Source organism: Chrysemys picta, chromosome 12, assembly GCF_011386835.1.
Source record: "Chrysemys picta bellii isolate R12L10 chromosome 12, ASM1138683v2, whole genome shotgun sequence".
Taxonomy (NCBI): Eukaryota; Metazoa; Chordata; order Testudines; family Emydidae; genus Chrysemys; species Chrysemys picta.
Window position 1 is genome coordinate 44,807,850 of NC_088802.1, and position 13,632 is coordinate 44,821,481.

A 13,632-nucleotide genomic window follows, 5' to 3' on the forward strand; every position below is an offset into this window, starting at 1 on the left:
ATACCTTTCACCAGCACTAACTTTAGCATGATTTTTAAAGTACCAGTTGCTGGAGAACATGTAGTGAACTATGTCTGGGTTATCGTCCTCTACAGCTAAAATAGCATCTCTCCCTGGGTCTACAGTGCACTGGCTCTTCCGTCACCGGTCAGGGGATTGACATCTGACATGACATAATGTAACCGTGTGCTGTGTTCTCTCACCATCGGATTCACTCCCTTCTCTCGCCACTCTGCTGGGGGCAGCTGTTTTTCTTCTGACCTCCTGCTGCTGCTTTGTTTTCTAGAGCTTTGATGACTTCATCTTTGCCTTCTTTGCTGTGGAGATGATAGTCAAGATGATTGCACTAGGGATTTTCGGGAAGAAGTGCTACCTGGGAGATACGTGGAATCGCCTGGATTTTTTCATTGTCATTGCCGGGTAAGTCAGGAGAACTCCAGGGCGTGGGAGGTGTGTGGTTCTAGGTATAGCTCTCGATGATGGTTGGCAGCACTGTTTTACTAGCACAGCTCCGAGGAAGAGGAAAGCGCTAGTCCCCACTGGATAGTGAGAGGATCCTACTAACTCTAACCATGTTCCTGCATGATTGTAGTGATCAACTTCTCTTCCCAGCGGGGCAAGCACCCTAGCCTGGCGGTAGAAGAGGAGACCACTGGGACATTTATTTTCTGCAGTGGATAGTACAAGATGCTACGTTTTCTGCCTGTATTTCCAAGTGCCTGCCATCCCCCTATACCACATCCGCCTGCTCAGAAGGATTGCAGCCTTCCCTGGCAGCACTGCGTTTACAGACAACAGCAACAAAAAGAGAGAGTGGGGGGGAATGTTACAAAAACTGTTTTCCTTTGTTCTCCGCCAGCCCGTGTGCTTTCCATACTGTAAGATTTCTCGGTCGGCAGCTCCAGGCAGTCTCAGCTGGCACTCGGCTAAACTATTTTTTTGGCTCCAGAAATATTGGTAGTTTGTGTCATGCAGATTGCCCAAATGGATGAGGTTTCAGCAGCTCATTTCAAGCGAGGAGCTGGTTCCAAGGGAAATATTTCAGTGAAATGTGCGTGATTGCCCTTTGTTGTTGTTGTTGAGGGAAAGCGACCAAGTTTTGCCTTTCATGAGTGTTTGCTTTTCACAGGCACCTGGTTTAAATTAAAAGCTCTTCTAGCACCCGAGAATCTCCTGGCTGTGGCTGGAAATCCACAAGAAAAATTCCTGGTCCACAGCCAAAGAGTTGAGTTGCCTTGACACATTAAGGGCTCAGAGGCCCTTGCTTCACCTCCCTACTCGTGCGGAGAGCCCAAGGACCTCTGGGAATCGGGCTATTTTTTCCTTGTGTATATAACTGGAATTTCCTGGAATGGATTGGTGGATCCTAGAAATAAACCACAACTGCGTCATTTCCCAGGTTGGGCAGTCAGCAGCAAGCTTGTGGGCTACTGGGAGGTGGTTGCGTGTTTGTTCAGTTGGCTTACGGCGTATGGTGCATCTCTGCATGCTCAGCCTGCCGAAAGCACAAGCCTGCACATGTGAGGGCAGGATGCTGGCAACAGCAAGGGGACGCTCAATGGAAATGAGAAGGTGGCAAACCCAAAGCTGACAAAAGGAAATGCTTTTTTTGTGTAATTAGACTGTGGAACTCACTGCCACATGATGCAGTGGAAGCCAAACACTTTGTGGGATTCCAGCAGGGATTGGATACTGTTATGAGAACAAAGAATATCCAGTGTTACTATACTTAATGCAAGCAAACATTTTGGAAGAGACATTAACCCTCATGCATCAGGGTTTTATCTAGTCTCTACTAGAGGTCAGGTGATTTCTTGCACTTTCCTCTGAAGCACCCAATGCTGGCCACTGTCGCTGGCCATAGAGACAGGATTCTAGACCAGACTGACCATGGTGCTGATCCATTCTGGCAATTTCTATGTTAAGAAAAGAAAAAAAGCGAGCATGTGGGAAATCATTCCCTCACTTGAGTTGGGTTTACAGTCTAGGTAGGCCTTATGAGTATGGATTCTCAGCACTAAGCTGCCCTAATACCATGTTAGCCACCAGCAAAGGAGCTGGAGCCCTGCCCTATTATAAAGGGGAGGGGGCTGCTGGCAGAAAGTTCCCTGTAAGGTTTGTTTTCCTCTGGAACAGTCTCCCCCCAAACCCAGCATCTGAAATGCCCACATTTGTTGCCCATCCAGGCAGACTGCCAGGCCTCTGTCTGAGCAGCCATTGGCAGAGGGCCACGGCAGCTGCAAGAGGGATTTCTGGCTGGTGGGAAGGCACAGGGAGAGTTTTAGTCACCTAGCTAATGGCAGAATGAGGTGTGCTAGGTGGGAGGTGCCCTGGGCAGCTTTATACTTTGTAACCCTGATGTTACTGTGTTTTCAAATGTATGTAAGGGTGCCCGGAGCTTTGGAGGGGGCCTGCTTTGGTGGGGAGCGTCTTGTAGGCTGGAATGGAAAGAACTGGCTGGCTGGCTGCATGTTTGTCACAGAAGAGATGGTGCAAGAAGTTCAGCGGCACATGCGCCACCCTGGAGAGTCCACTGGCGTCGGCGTAACCACGAGTGCAAAGCTCGAGGGCTAGGGGAGGCCCTGGGGACCCTGAGGAAGGAGTATAGTGTGGAGCGTAGTCTTACTTACAGGTTTCCTGAGCCGGTTTGTTTTGATTCATTTCGAGGAAACGCATGGTCTTTGTCAAAATCACAAGCCAGAGTGTGCCCTTGTTTACACCTCCCTAATGGGCCTATGGGTGTAAAGGGGGGGACACAATCTGGCGCTTTATAGGAAAGCCCCACTTGTCCCCTCCTGCCTATTTACTTTTTTGTAAGATACTGTTACTTAGGAAAATCATAGGAGAAAAGTGTGGTGGGTGTTTGCCTACAAACTGTGCGCCCATCTAGTCTGCGCTAAAGCATCTTCTTCATGTTACCATGTCCTGGTTTTAGCATAGGCCCTACAAGTTTCGGGCTTGAAGTCAATGGGAGTCTTGCCATTAACTTGAAAGGACTTTGGATCAGGCTCGTTGGCGACTTTTGTTGTGTTCTTTTTGTTTGGGGTGGGTTTTTGTTTTTGTTTTTTGTTGTTGTTGTGTTGTTCTTTTTACTGGGGCTGTTTGTTTGGAGTGTTGTTGTAGTTGGGGGAATAGGGGGTTAGGGAGAGTAGGGTGTAATTGCAAATAAAACTGGAGATGCAGAATTTTGAAGACCCTCCCCACCAGACGATAATTGTAATGGTTAAATTCTGAGATTACACCGTCTCCTGTAAGGGTCTGGCTGAATTGAACCAACAGAGCAGGGAATTCAGGACGATGAGGCAGCCTTCATGAGATCCTTGCAATATCCCTAAGAGGAGAAGACTGTGTGACCCTCCGGGCTGCACAAGCCAGGCTGGAATAGCCAGATGGCACTGATGTGTCACGGATGAAATGGCTGCCATTTAACTCTCTTCTTCCTAGTCTTAATTTGACCTCAGGCTTTACGTTTGTAATGACATTCTGTATTCCTACTTTTAGTGATAGAAGAATACTTTTTAAAAGGGAAATAAAGTGGCCAACCAAAGAAACATCCTGGCCTGGGAATGCAATGTAATGAGCACAGGTCAGTTAAGGTTCTGCCATTGCCCGAGGGTGGAATCTGTTCAGTAAAAATGTTTTGGGCACAGTGCAGTGGAGTGGATAATGCACTGGACTAGGAGTCCAGAGTCCTGGATTCCATTCCCAGCTTGGCTACTACCCTGCTGGGTGACTATGGCCAAGGCACTACACCGTTCTCTGTCTCTTTGGACTGTAAGCTCTTTGGGGCTTGGAACTGCCTCTTAGGTGTTTATAAAGGGTCACCTTGTGTTAGGCACTTATCTCATATAATCCTAATAATAGTGAGGTAGTGGTTACAATTTTTTAAACTGAGTACACAAATCACCTGCCCAACTTTTGCGTTTGGGCCCTCCGATTGCATTGGGATGCCCAAATACCCCTTTCCCTTGAGTGCAGCCATAAGAAAACCCTATTTCTTTCTCCTTCTCCTAGGCACACAAATAGGTGCCCCAAACACTCCCGCTTTGTACAGTTCCCAGAACGTTATCTCACACACACACATCTGTTCCAGAAGATCTGCAGCCTCACAGTTTGACCTCCTGCCAGGTCAGCTTTGCCTCTTGCTGAATGATTTCTCTTTTTTTTGTATGTTCATGAACTGTTCCCATCTGGGCCCTGTCAAAACCAATTGGGCTGACAAAGGATCAAACTAACTTTAAATACAAAGCAGAATATCTTCTTCCCAAGGAGGTTGGGCTTCTTCTCTGTTTATTACTCGCAGTCATTCCCCTCCACTTCTTTAGCACTTATTCTTTTCTATGGGATGGTGTCCTACCACTCCTAAAAGTGTTTTCCTCTCCTCAATTCAGTATCACTCCCTACAACCATCCCTCACTTGTACCCTGTAGAACACCTTGGGGTGTGTGGACAGCTGAAAGCAGTAGAGAGGTATGGGATTAGCACATGGCAGATGACAATGCAGGGGCTAGTACAACATTTTCTTAGGTATGTAATTGGGCCCATAATTGGGTGAGGACTATATTATTAAATAAAATGCCTAAATTCAAAATGTCTCCCCTGAGTCAATATCTCAACTGTACGGGGTCAGATTCCTGAACATAGCCAGGGATGGTTGTCTTTCCCACATGGGACAAATTAGTGAAATGAACACCCAGGCTGCAGCATTAACTGCAGAATATGGAAGCAATGAAAGACCTTCACTTTAAGCTTAGTTATCTTGCTGCTTTTGGCTTCCCTTGTGGCTGCTGACAGAGCAGCTGCTTTTGATGAACTCTGAACCTGAACCTCTGCCAAGCACTGCCATGCATGACATGTGGAGGATTTCAGGATAGCGGTGTCCTTAAAGCACATCAAGTGGTGCTTACAACCAGGAAGTGTTTATAAGAACTGGCATTAGACCTGACCTGCAAAATTCCAGTCTAGGCCTGGTACACTGGCCCCTTTGAAAACCGAACCATGGTCCCCTAGCTGGCTGCTGTAGCATGTTCATTGCCCGCTCTAGTGGATAGGGCACATTAGAGGTTAAAGGCCCACACTCTCCTAGTGCAAATGCTGGACTTTGTTTCCTCCAGCATTTTGGTTGGCAGGTGGCTAGGTGAAGGGTGGAACCCCTGAAATCCCCGTGAAGCGCAGTCCGGTTGATGAAGATTCGGTTTCTTGGAAGCATTCTTTCTGGGTTTGCTGATCTTCCTTCAGGAGCTGAGGAAAGGGGGGTAAAAGACAATGGCTGAAAATGGTGTACGTGGCCTTTTCCCTAAGAAGGAGCAAGTTATGAGAGAAGTAGCTGAGGGTGAGAACTGGAGATGGGGGAGAGCTGAGCTGAGGTGTAGGTTTTTGTGCTGCTATGATGATCCAGACCAAATTCTATAAATAATGTGATAGTGAAAAGAAATTTGACAGTGGATTTTGGTTGAAAGACTTTGCCCCCCCCCCACCTGTTTGCTGATGACCGTGTGCGCGTAATCCTAGGCAAGTAACAACTTCCATCCCCTACAAATCTTTGTTGCAGAAATAGCTTCTGCACCAAGACCTACATTCTGAGGGCATGTCTACTCTTACCTCTGGAGCGATTGATCCAGCAGGGGTTGATTTATCGTATCTAGTGAAGACCCAATAAATCAACCGCCGAGCGCTCTCCCGTCGACTCCAGTACTCCACCGGAGCAAAGTGTAGGCGGAGTCAATGGGGGAGCGTCAGCAGTCGACCTACCGCAGTGAAGAGTGAGCTACAGGCAATTTAACTGCTTTGTAGGCCAGTTTTCTCATCCTGTCCCTCCCCATGCGCACGCACACACCTTATTGTCCTCGTGCCCAATTTTTTGGTGTTCATGGTTTTGAACGAACTCTCTTCTCTCAAATCAGAATCTTTGTTGCAATCCCGTGTCACAAGACATCCTCTCTGCCTCGTCACCAGCCCCCTTCCTCTCAGTCCACTTTTTTCTGAATCCCTTGGGGGAAGCGGATCTAGTTTAACTTTCAGGCTTTATGATCTGAAAGGAAAACAGGAGCTAACACCCTGAGGAGACCCAGCAGGCTTGTTCCTGACACGTCAGCGGCAACTGTTCTCAAAGGTAGCCATGTGCCAGCCGGGTATCTCCCCATTCCCTTCAATCAAAACCCTCACACCCTTTCCCAAAGTGCCTGGCAAGAGTGAATATAGTGATGGGGGCTGGGGTTGGGTCTGGATGGTAGCTTTGGAAGCTTAATTACAATGCTGGTAGCAACAGGGCAGGCTTCTGTAACCCACAGGTGAGCTGTATTACAAGTCCCACTCCGTCCCAATGCGTGGAGGATATGACCTGTTATAGCCCCCAGTTACAGAGCCCCTGGACTCTTCAGTTCAAACTGTAGCAGCTTGGGCTTTTAGCTCTGGAGGTCCCTGATTCAGTTGCCAGGATGGCAGCTGTCACACTTCCACCATCCTGCCCTCCAATGATACTCAATCCTCATCCATAGGTACCTACTCCAATGCTGAGAGGGCAATTCAGTCTCCAGTCTCTGCCTCTCTGCTGAGATGGCCAGCTGTGAGGGAGAAGGGATGCCAAAACAGTAACTGTTTGTGGCTTTCCCCTTGCTCCTTTCCCCCGCCTTTTTCAGGGCACAAAGGGGGGGAGAAGAGGGGGAGAAAACAAAGAGGGAGAGAAAAATGGCGGCGGAAACGAGAACCAAAGAAATTTCATGTTTTGGGCTCTCTTGTCAAAATTGCAGAAAAATGACAGTTTTCAGTGACCATTTTCATTTTAAGAGGGGGGAGGGAGGGCCATTTATTTAAGAAATAGTTTTGAGTGACAAAGTCTGACCAGATCCATTCATTACCAACTCCAACAGTCCACACACAATGGGCTCTCTGGGTCAAATTCTTCCTGACGTAAGCTAGCCCAAGTTCACTGATTTATAGCAGAGTGTTGCCTGGCTGTGACAATTATGTCTGGACCAGTGTCTCTCATTTAAATGTCTACAACTTCATCACCACCTGCCATGTTAAGTGAGACATACAGTCACATCCATGCGCACTTATTTTCACTGCTTCCAGACTGTTCAGAAGACCCCGCTCTCTCACAAAATGTATAGCTTTTAGACGGTGGTAGCTAGCACTGCTCAAGGGAACCCCTTCAAAAAGAGTCCAGTACAAAGCACTAGCACAATGGAAGTTCCCACGCCAACCAGCTGACTATCAGCCGTGCCACATTCTGCAGCCATCAGACATCCCTTGCTCTTATGGGCATGTTCCTGACATGCTTAAAATCAGATTCAGAAGATCTCCAATCGATGTCTTTTTCAGCTCTGCCATCTTCTGCCTCCCCTCCAAATACCAGCCTGCCCACTGCAGAGATAGCATCGTGATGGGGGAATGGAAGCAGAGCTGTAAATCCTACTGCCTGCTTTTTGCTCTTATCTCACCAGCAATGCATTTGTGCACTGCAGGAAATGTTGTGCCCCATGTGGTTTGGAGCAGGAGGTGGAAGGTTTGCTGGGGGAAAGCAGCAAATTGTACCTGAGGACATGTGGTACATTTGTCGGCCAACATCTATAGCTCAGAAAAGCCTCTACCTTGGGATAGGGCAGGCTCGGTTACAGGCTTCACACTCATCTGTGTGTTTCTTGTGCAGTCAAACATCTCTTGGAAACAAAGTCAAACTGGTTGATCAGAAGAAGTCCAGGAAACTTGCCCAAATGAGGCAGCTTTTACTGTCAGTTTCACAGGGTTTTGCTTGATTCTAGTGTTGCCATTCCAAAGAAGTCTCTTTCTTGTTCTGTTTACTCAGGAATTTGCTGTCACTTCCTAGGCATTCAGAATATCACTGAACCAAGCTGTCAGTGAGGTTACCTCTGAAAATCCTAGCGTATGGCTGGTCTCTGTGCTGCTGGCTGGTTTCGCACCCATTGTTTCCGGGCTCCCTATGACATTGGTCACTTCTGTGGCATGCCATTAAGTACTCGTTATCTATATTAAACTGTCCGGAGCAATCCCATGAGCTCTTGAAGAATAAATGATTTATTTGTGACAATGTAATGCAATTAGCGCTAATTGTACAGTGTAACGTCTGCAACACATCTCTGTAATTACAGGAAAGCTCCCTGGCAATGAGATCTGATAATGGGGCACTGCTCAGCCTTTTGAACCATGGCTTCAGCTGTAGGTTACGGGGAGAAAAAGAGAAGTTTTGATGAATCACGTAATTATGTTCCATTATTCGAAAAGGGAGGATTCTGGGAGATGAGCGCTCGAAGGTTAACGGGAGTTGCAGGGCAGACCTTGTTTGCCGTCTAAAGATGATTTGCTGTGACTTCTACCTCTAAGAGTGCATGATCCTCACGCATCGAGGTTGAATATTTACACCCAAAACCCCGCGGAATGGTTTACAGTTCAGTGCTGTCTGAGAGCTGGTGAATCAGGGCTGTGGGAGGAAGATGCAATCTGACTTGCTGGCTCTTAGTCGACTCTGGCTGACTTTGTGTCTTCTAAGCAGCAGCTTTCCTCCTACCCTCCTTTCTCCTTGGCCATCCCATACTCTACACACCTCGCTCCGATGGCTCTTCTTGGATTCAGGGCCTCTTGCGGAGGAGATGGAGCTGTTCTCCAGACCGATCCCCAATTATAAATTAAACATGAGAGTCACAAACTGATAAGTCCCAGCGTGATTCTGAGGGCTGGTTCCTCAGCTGGGGTCAGTCACCATAGCACCATTGACATCAATGTTGTGCAGCAGCTGGGCTGGAGGGGAGAGGGACGCTCAATGAGGGAAAGTGGCCATTGGAAGCTCCCTCCCCTCACTCCCAATGAAATTTCAGCAGCAGTTTGTGCCCTTCCAGCCATGTCTGCTGCTTGCTTTCCATTATGAACCCCACTGACAGCTGAGCTGCTGCTGGGGTGCCTCCCTCTCTCCCCGTAATATGTTGAGTGAATTTTGTGCTGAAGCCAGGCGCTGGATTAACAACCCTGGAAACTGAAGCCTTCTGCAGTGAACAGGGCTCCAGCACTGTCACTGACCCACCCCACAAATGGGCCAAGAGGATCACGTTGAGTGAGGGAGAGGATAGTTGAGTTTAAGGCCTATTCAGCCCTTGGTCTCCCGGCTGCGACTTCCATCTGGGGCAGTGGCTTCTGTGCTAGGAGCCCAAGTCCAGGCGGAAGTGCACCAAACGGATTGTGTCCATTCCTAGCAGCCTTCCCCCGTAATGGGTCTCAGGCACTTTGAGCCTGTGTTTGAGCTAGTGTCCTAGAAGCAAAGGGCTTCTTTTCCTAGTCCCCTGCTGTTTCAAGGGACAGCCAATGGGATGATCCCAGAGGAAGGTGCTACTCACTCAGAATAATGATGGCAGAACCAGATCCTAATAGAGGCTGAATTGATACCCCCGGATCAGACCCAGATTTTGAACCCCTGGAGGATTCTGAACTTTGCAGTTTGAGCCAGTCTCTAAACTGAATTCCTTCAAGGGTTAAAAAGCACCAGAGATCATAGGATCCCAAAGCTGTCGCAACCCGCATGCTCTCTTTCAGTGGCAGCTTTGTCACTGGTAGTCGGAAAGCCTTTGAAACAGCAGCAGTTCAGGCTAAAGTCATTCTCCACTTAGAGAAACCTGCTGTTCAAAAGAAACCGCTGGGCGGTTTCCGTTGCGGCCACTTTCGGTTTCAAACCCTCCGGTGAACCGAATACAAAAAGTTATAGCGTTTGTTTCCCCCCCACTTTTGCTCAGCTTTTCGGCATCAGCCCAAGTTGCTGCCGCTTCGACAGCGTCATTCATCTGGTGCCCCAACTGAGACACGTGCTGCTATTGAATGTCGTGGATCCGGCAGACAGCCGAGGTCCTGAGATCTTTGCACCTCTGGTGCTATTATTTCCTATTCAGTTTAGCGTGATTAAAACAAATGTCTATTTCAATAAATAAATAACACCCAAGAGTGGAGTGCACCTGGTGAAGCTTAAAGAGCCGTTTTCTGAGTGATAGTAGCCCACAGCAAAGCCTTCAAGGAGCGGGAGCAAATTTCATTCTATTTTTCCAAGCTATGATTGTCTAAATCAGGGGTAGGCAACCTATGGCACGTGTGCCAAAGGCGGCACGTGTGCTCATTTTCAGTGGTACTCACACTGCCCGGATCCTGGCCACTGGTCGGGGGGGCTCTGCATTTTAATTTAATTTTAAATGAAGCTTCTTAAACATTTTAAAAACCTTATTTACTTTACATACAACAATAGTTTAGTTCTATATTATAGAAAGAGACCTTCTAAAAGAGATCTTCTAAAAACGTTAAAGTGTATTTTTGACACGTGAACCTTAAATTAGAGTGAATAAATGAAGACTGGGCACACCACTTCTGAAAGGTTGCCGACCCCTGGTCTAAATAATCTTCCCATCTTTTCCATCCCTCATTGATGAATATTACCTACTCATTGCCACAGTTTGTAGAGAAAGGGAGCCAAGGCAACCACCTTTGGATGCTCTTTATTGTTTGATAAAGCTGGGCATATCTATTACAAACAGTGAAATGCAGCTGCATAGCTTCATGGGCATAACTGAGAGGCCCCAGAGTCTTGTGATTGAAGCAGGGGTCTAGGACTCAGGGCCCTGGCTTCAGTTCCCAGTTCTGCTGCAGACTTCCTGCGTGATCTTGGGCAAATCATTCAGTCTCTGTGCCTTAGTTCTTGATCTGTAAAAGTCCTTCCCTATTACAATCCTGCTGGGAGATAGGGGGTGAGTGGTTGCAAGGTGCTCAGGTATTACGGTGATGGGGGATTATGAGTTCCTAGACAGACAGAAGGCAGAGATGGGACCTAACCAAGTCCCCCTGATCTGAGACACCAGCAGAGTTTGGGGGAGTTCCTGTCTCTGTAATGGGGTGAATCAAACCAAGGGGGCCTCCAGCTCAAGGGCCTCTCCCGACAGTCTCCCCAGTAACCATGTCCCAATCCCCTTAAGGTTTTATAGGTTAAAACCAACACTTTGAACGCAGCACAGAAACTTAGTGCAGAGCACTGGTGTAATGTGCCGTCTGTAGAACATGCAACTTGATAAGCTAGCAGCTGCATCGCCGACCTCGCTACCTTCAGTTTCCATGTAGTCTCAACGTGCTATGTGGAATCAGGGATCTTCTTAAACAGCAGGCATTTAGTAAAGGAAAATGCTACAACTAGAGGCACAAATAGGCTTCCACACAGCTCAAGCTCCAGCTCTTGTCGCCCTTCTTAACCAGAGGTCACATCCTGTCTGGAACTCTACACAGCCTACAGACCTCTAGTGGTTAGATGGCATACTGCAGGTAAACATATCATTACACATGTGGCCTCACGTACAGCATTTTGCTGTAAGTGTATCTCGAGGTGACAAGGGCGTGTGTAATGAGGGCAAAACTTGCACCTCCCGGAAAGGTCATGTTCTCCTTGTTGAGTACAGATGGTGTGACCAGCGCTGCTACCTGGACCATACTGCAGCTGCATTCCATAAACTCAGCAGTGACAATAATCCTCCTAACAGAGGGGTCCAAAACTCTCCCCTGTCACCCCAAGCCCCCAACTTGTTTGCTTGAACCCACAATCCCTGTCTTCAGAGACACAGCCTTGGAGCCATGGAGCTGCCATGGTGCAGACATAGTCCTTTCATCTGCAGAACCTAGTGGCAGGGGCATCTGCAGCAGCATTCTGTGACTTTGGTAGCTACGTTATCAATAATGTGGGCATCTGGCCCTCCTCCATATTCACTTCTTTTCATCTGTCTCCTGGAGCAATAATGCATATGCACAAGTTATTCTCCAGTCAGCAGAAATCCAACTGCTCTGATGTGCCTTTATACACAATTTTAATATTTTAAAACGGTGTGCCTGACTTGTTTGGTCTCTTCCTAGTTCTGTATTTGCTCTTTTGAAGTCATTTTCCTAGATTTCTTCTTGCAAGCAGCAGAGATGGAGGGGGTTAGGAAGGGTAGGGCGAGGAATGAAAGCCTAAGAAGAATGATGAGAAATGCTTATGTCGCACATTTATTGGCATGTCTGTTCATTGTGTAAAGACTTGCTGGGTGGGAATAGATCACTTGGCCTAACAAATAGCAATTCTAAATGATCTGGAGAAATGGTCTGAAGTAAATAGGATGAAATTCAATAAGAACAAATGCAAAGTACTCCACTTAGGAAGGAACAATCAGTTGCACACATACAAAATGGGAAATGACTGTCTAGGAAGGAGTACAGCGGAAAGGGATCTGGGGTCATAGTGGATCACAAGCTAAATATAAGTCAACAGTGTAACACTGTTGCAAAAAAGAGCAAACATCACTCTGAGAGGTATTAGAAGGAGTGTTGTTGTAAGCAAGACACGAGAAGTAATTCTTCCGCTCTACTCCATGCTGATTAGGTCTCAACTGGAGTATTGTCTCCAGTTCTGGGTGCCACATTTCAAGAAAGATATGGACAAATTGGAGAAAGTCCAGAGAAGAGCAACAAAAATGAATACAGGTCTAGAAAACATGGCCTATGAAGGAAGATTGAAAAAACTGGGTTTGTTTAATCTGGAGAAGAGAGGACTGAGAAGGGACATGATAACTGTTTTCAAGCACATAAAAGGTTGTTACAAGTAGGGAGAAAAATTGTTCTCATTAACCTCTGAGGATAGGATAAGAAACAATGGGCTTAAATTGCAGCAAGGGTGGTTTAGATTGGACATTAGGAAACACTTCCTAACTGTCAGGGTGGTTAAACACTGGAATAAATTGCCTAGGGAGGTTGTGGAATCTCCATCATTGGAGATTTTAAACAACAGGTTAGATTGTCAGGGATAGTCTAGATAATACTTAGTCCTGCCAGGAGTGCAGGGGACTGGACCAGATGACCTCTCGAGGTCCCATTCAGTCCTATGATTCTATGAAACCCCCTTCCAGAGTCGATGTCTCCTCATTCAAATCTCTTTGAAACATTCTGCTTACAGACAGTTCTGCTACATGACCATGTGCGTTTTTGCATATGTCGTTACTCCTATTTTTTTTTACAATAAAAGGACTCTATCGTATTAAATGTAACTATTTTTAAAACCACATTCCCTCAGTAACACCATGGTTATTAAAATCTGATCTATTCATCAGTCTAGATGAGCCTAGACCAAAATATCAAATCCAAAAATACATAAACAGTGATGATGTGATGAGTGAGACCTTGTTCTCAGTTTTGCTGTTAGCCCCTGTGTCAATAATGTGTCAAGGAAAATCTGTATGTGTGGATTCTGGATTTATATGCCCTGATCCTGCAAAAACATATGCAGGTGGTTAAGAAGTTTTACCACAGACTTCAATGGAGCTAGGATTTCACCCAATGTGGATAATCCTGCTAAAAGCAATGGCTGAAGTCTTTGCAGGATTGGGATCTAATTCTGACACCCAGCCTACCCCTTCTTTCACCATGAATGCTGTGTTTTTCCTATGAGCATTCCTCTGAAGTTGGATGATGAAAATAAACTTGTCAGTGTCACTTTCTGGCTCTCCTGGTCTAGAACCCTGCTATTATATTTGGGATGCAAACAATGAGTTTACAGCAAAATAAAAATCTGAATTAAACAACAACAAAAAGCTCAAACTGTGTCTTGATCTTAGGGTTTGTAAAAAAATT

At 46.6% G+C, this 13,632-nt stretch overlaps 1 protein-coding gene across 23 annotated transcripts in view; it reads left to right on the forward strand.

Moving 5' to 3' along the window:
* The window catches only part of LOC101943672 (ATP-binding cassette sub-family C member 3), a 373,691-nt gene that overhangs the window by 120,816 nt on the left and 239,243 nt on the right, over positions 1-13,632 (forward strand). For 22 of the 23 annotated variants that reach the window (XR_010591763.1, XR_010591762.1, XR_010591761.1 and 19 more), the window contains exon 3: positions 287-420. Coding sequence is in view for 20 of the 23 variants with exons in the window: in XM_065562811.1 (XP_065418883.1) it covers positions 287-420 (134 nt within the window). In the remaining 3 variants the exon portion in view is untranslated. The other variant, XM_065562805.1, reaches the window with a different exon arrangement.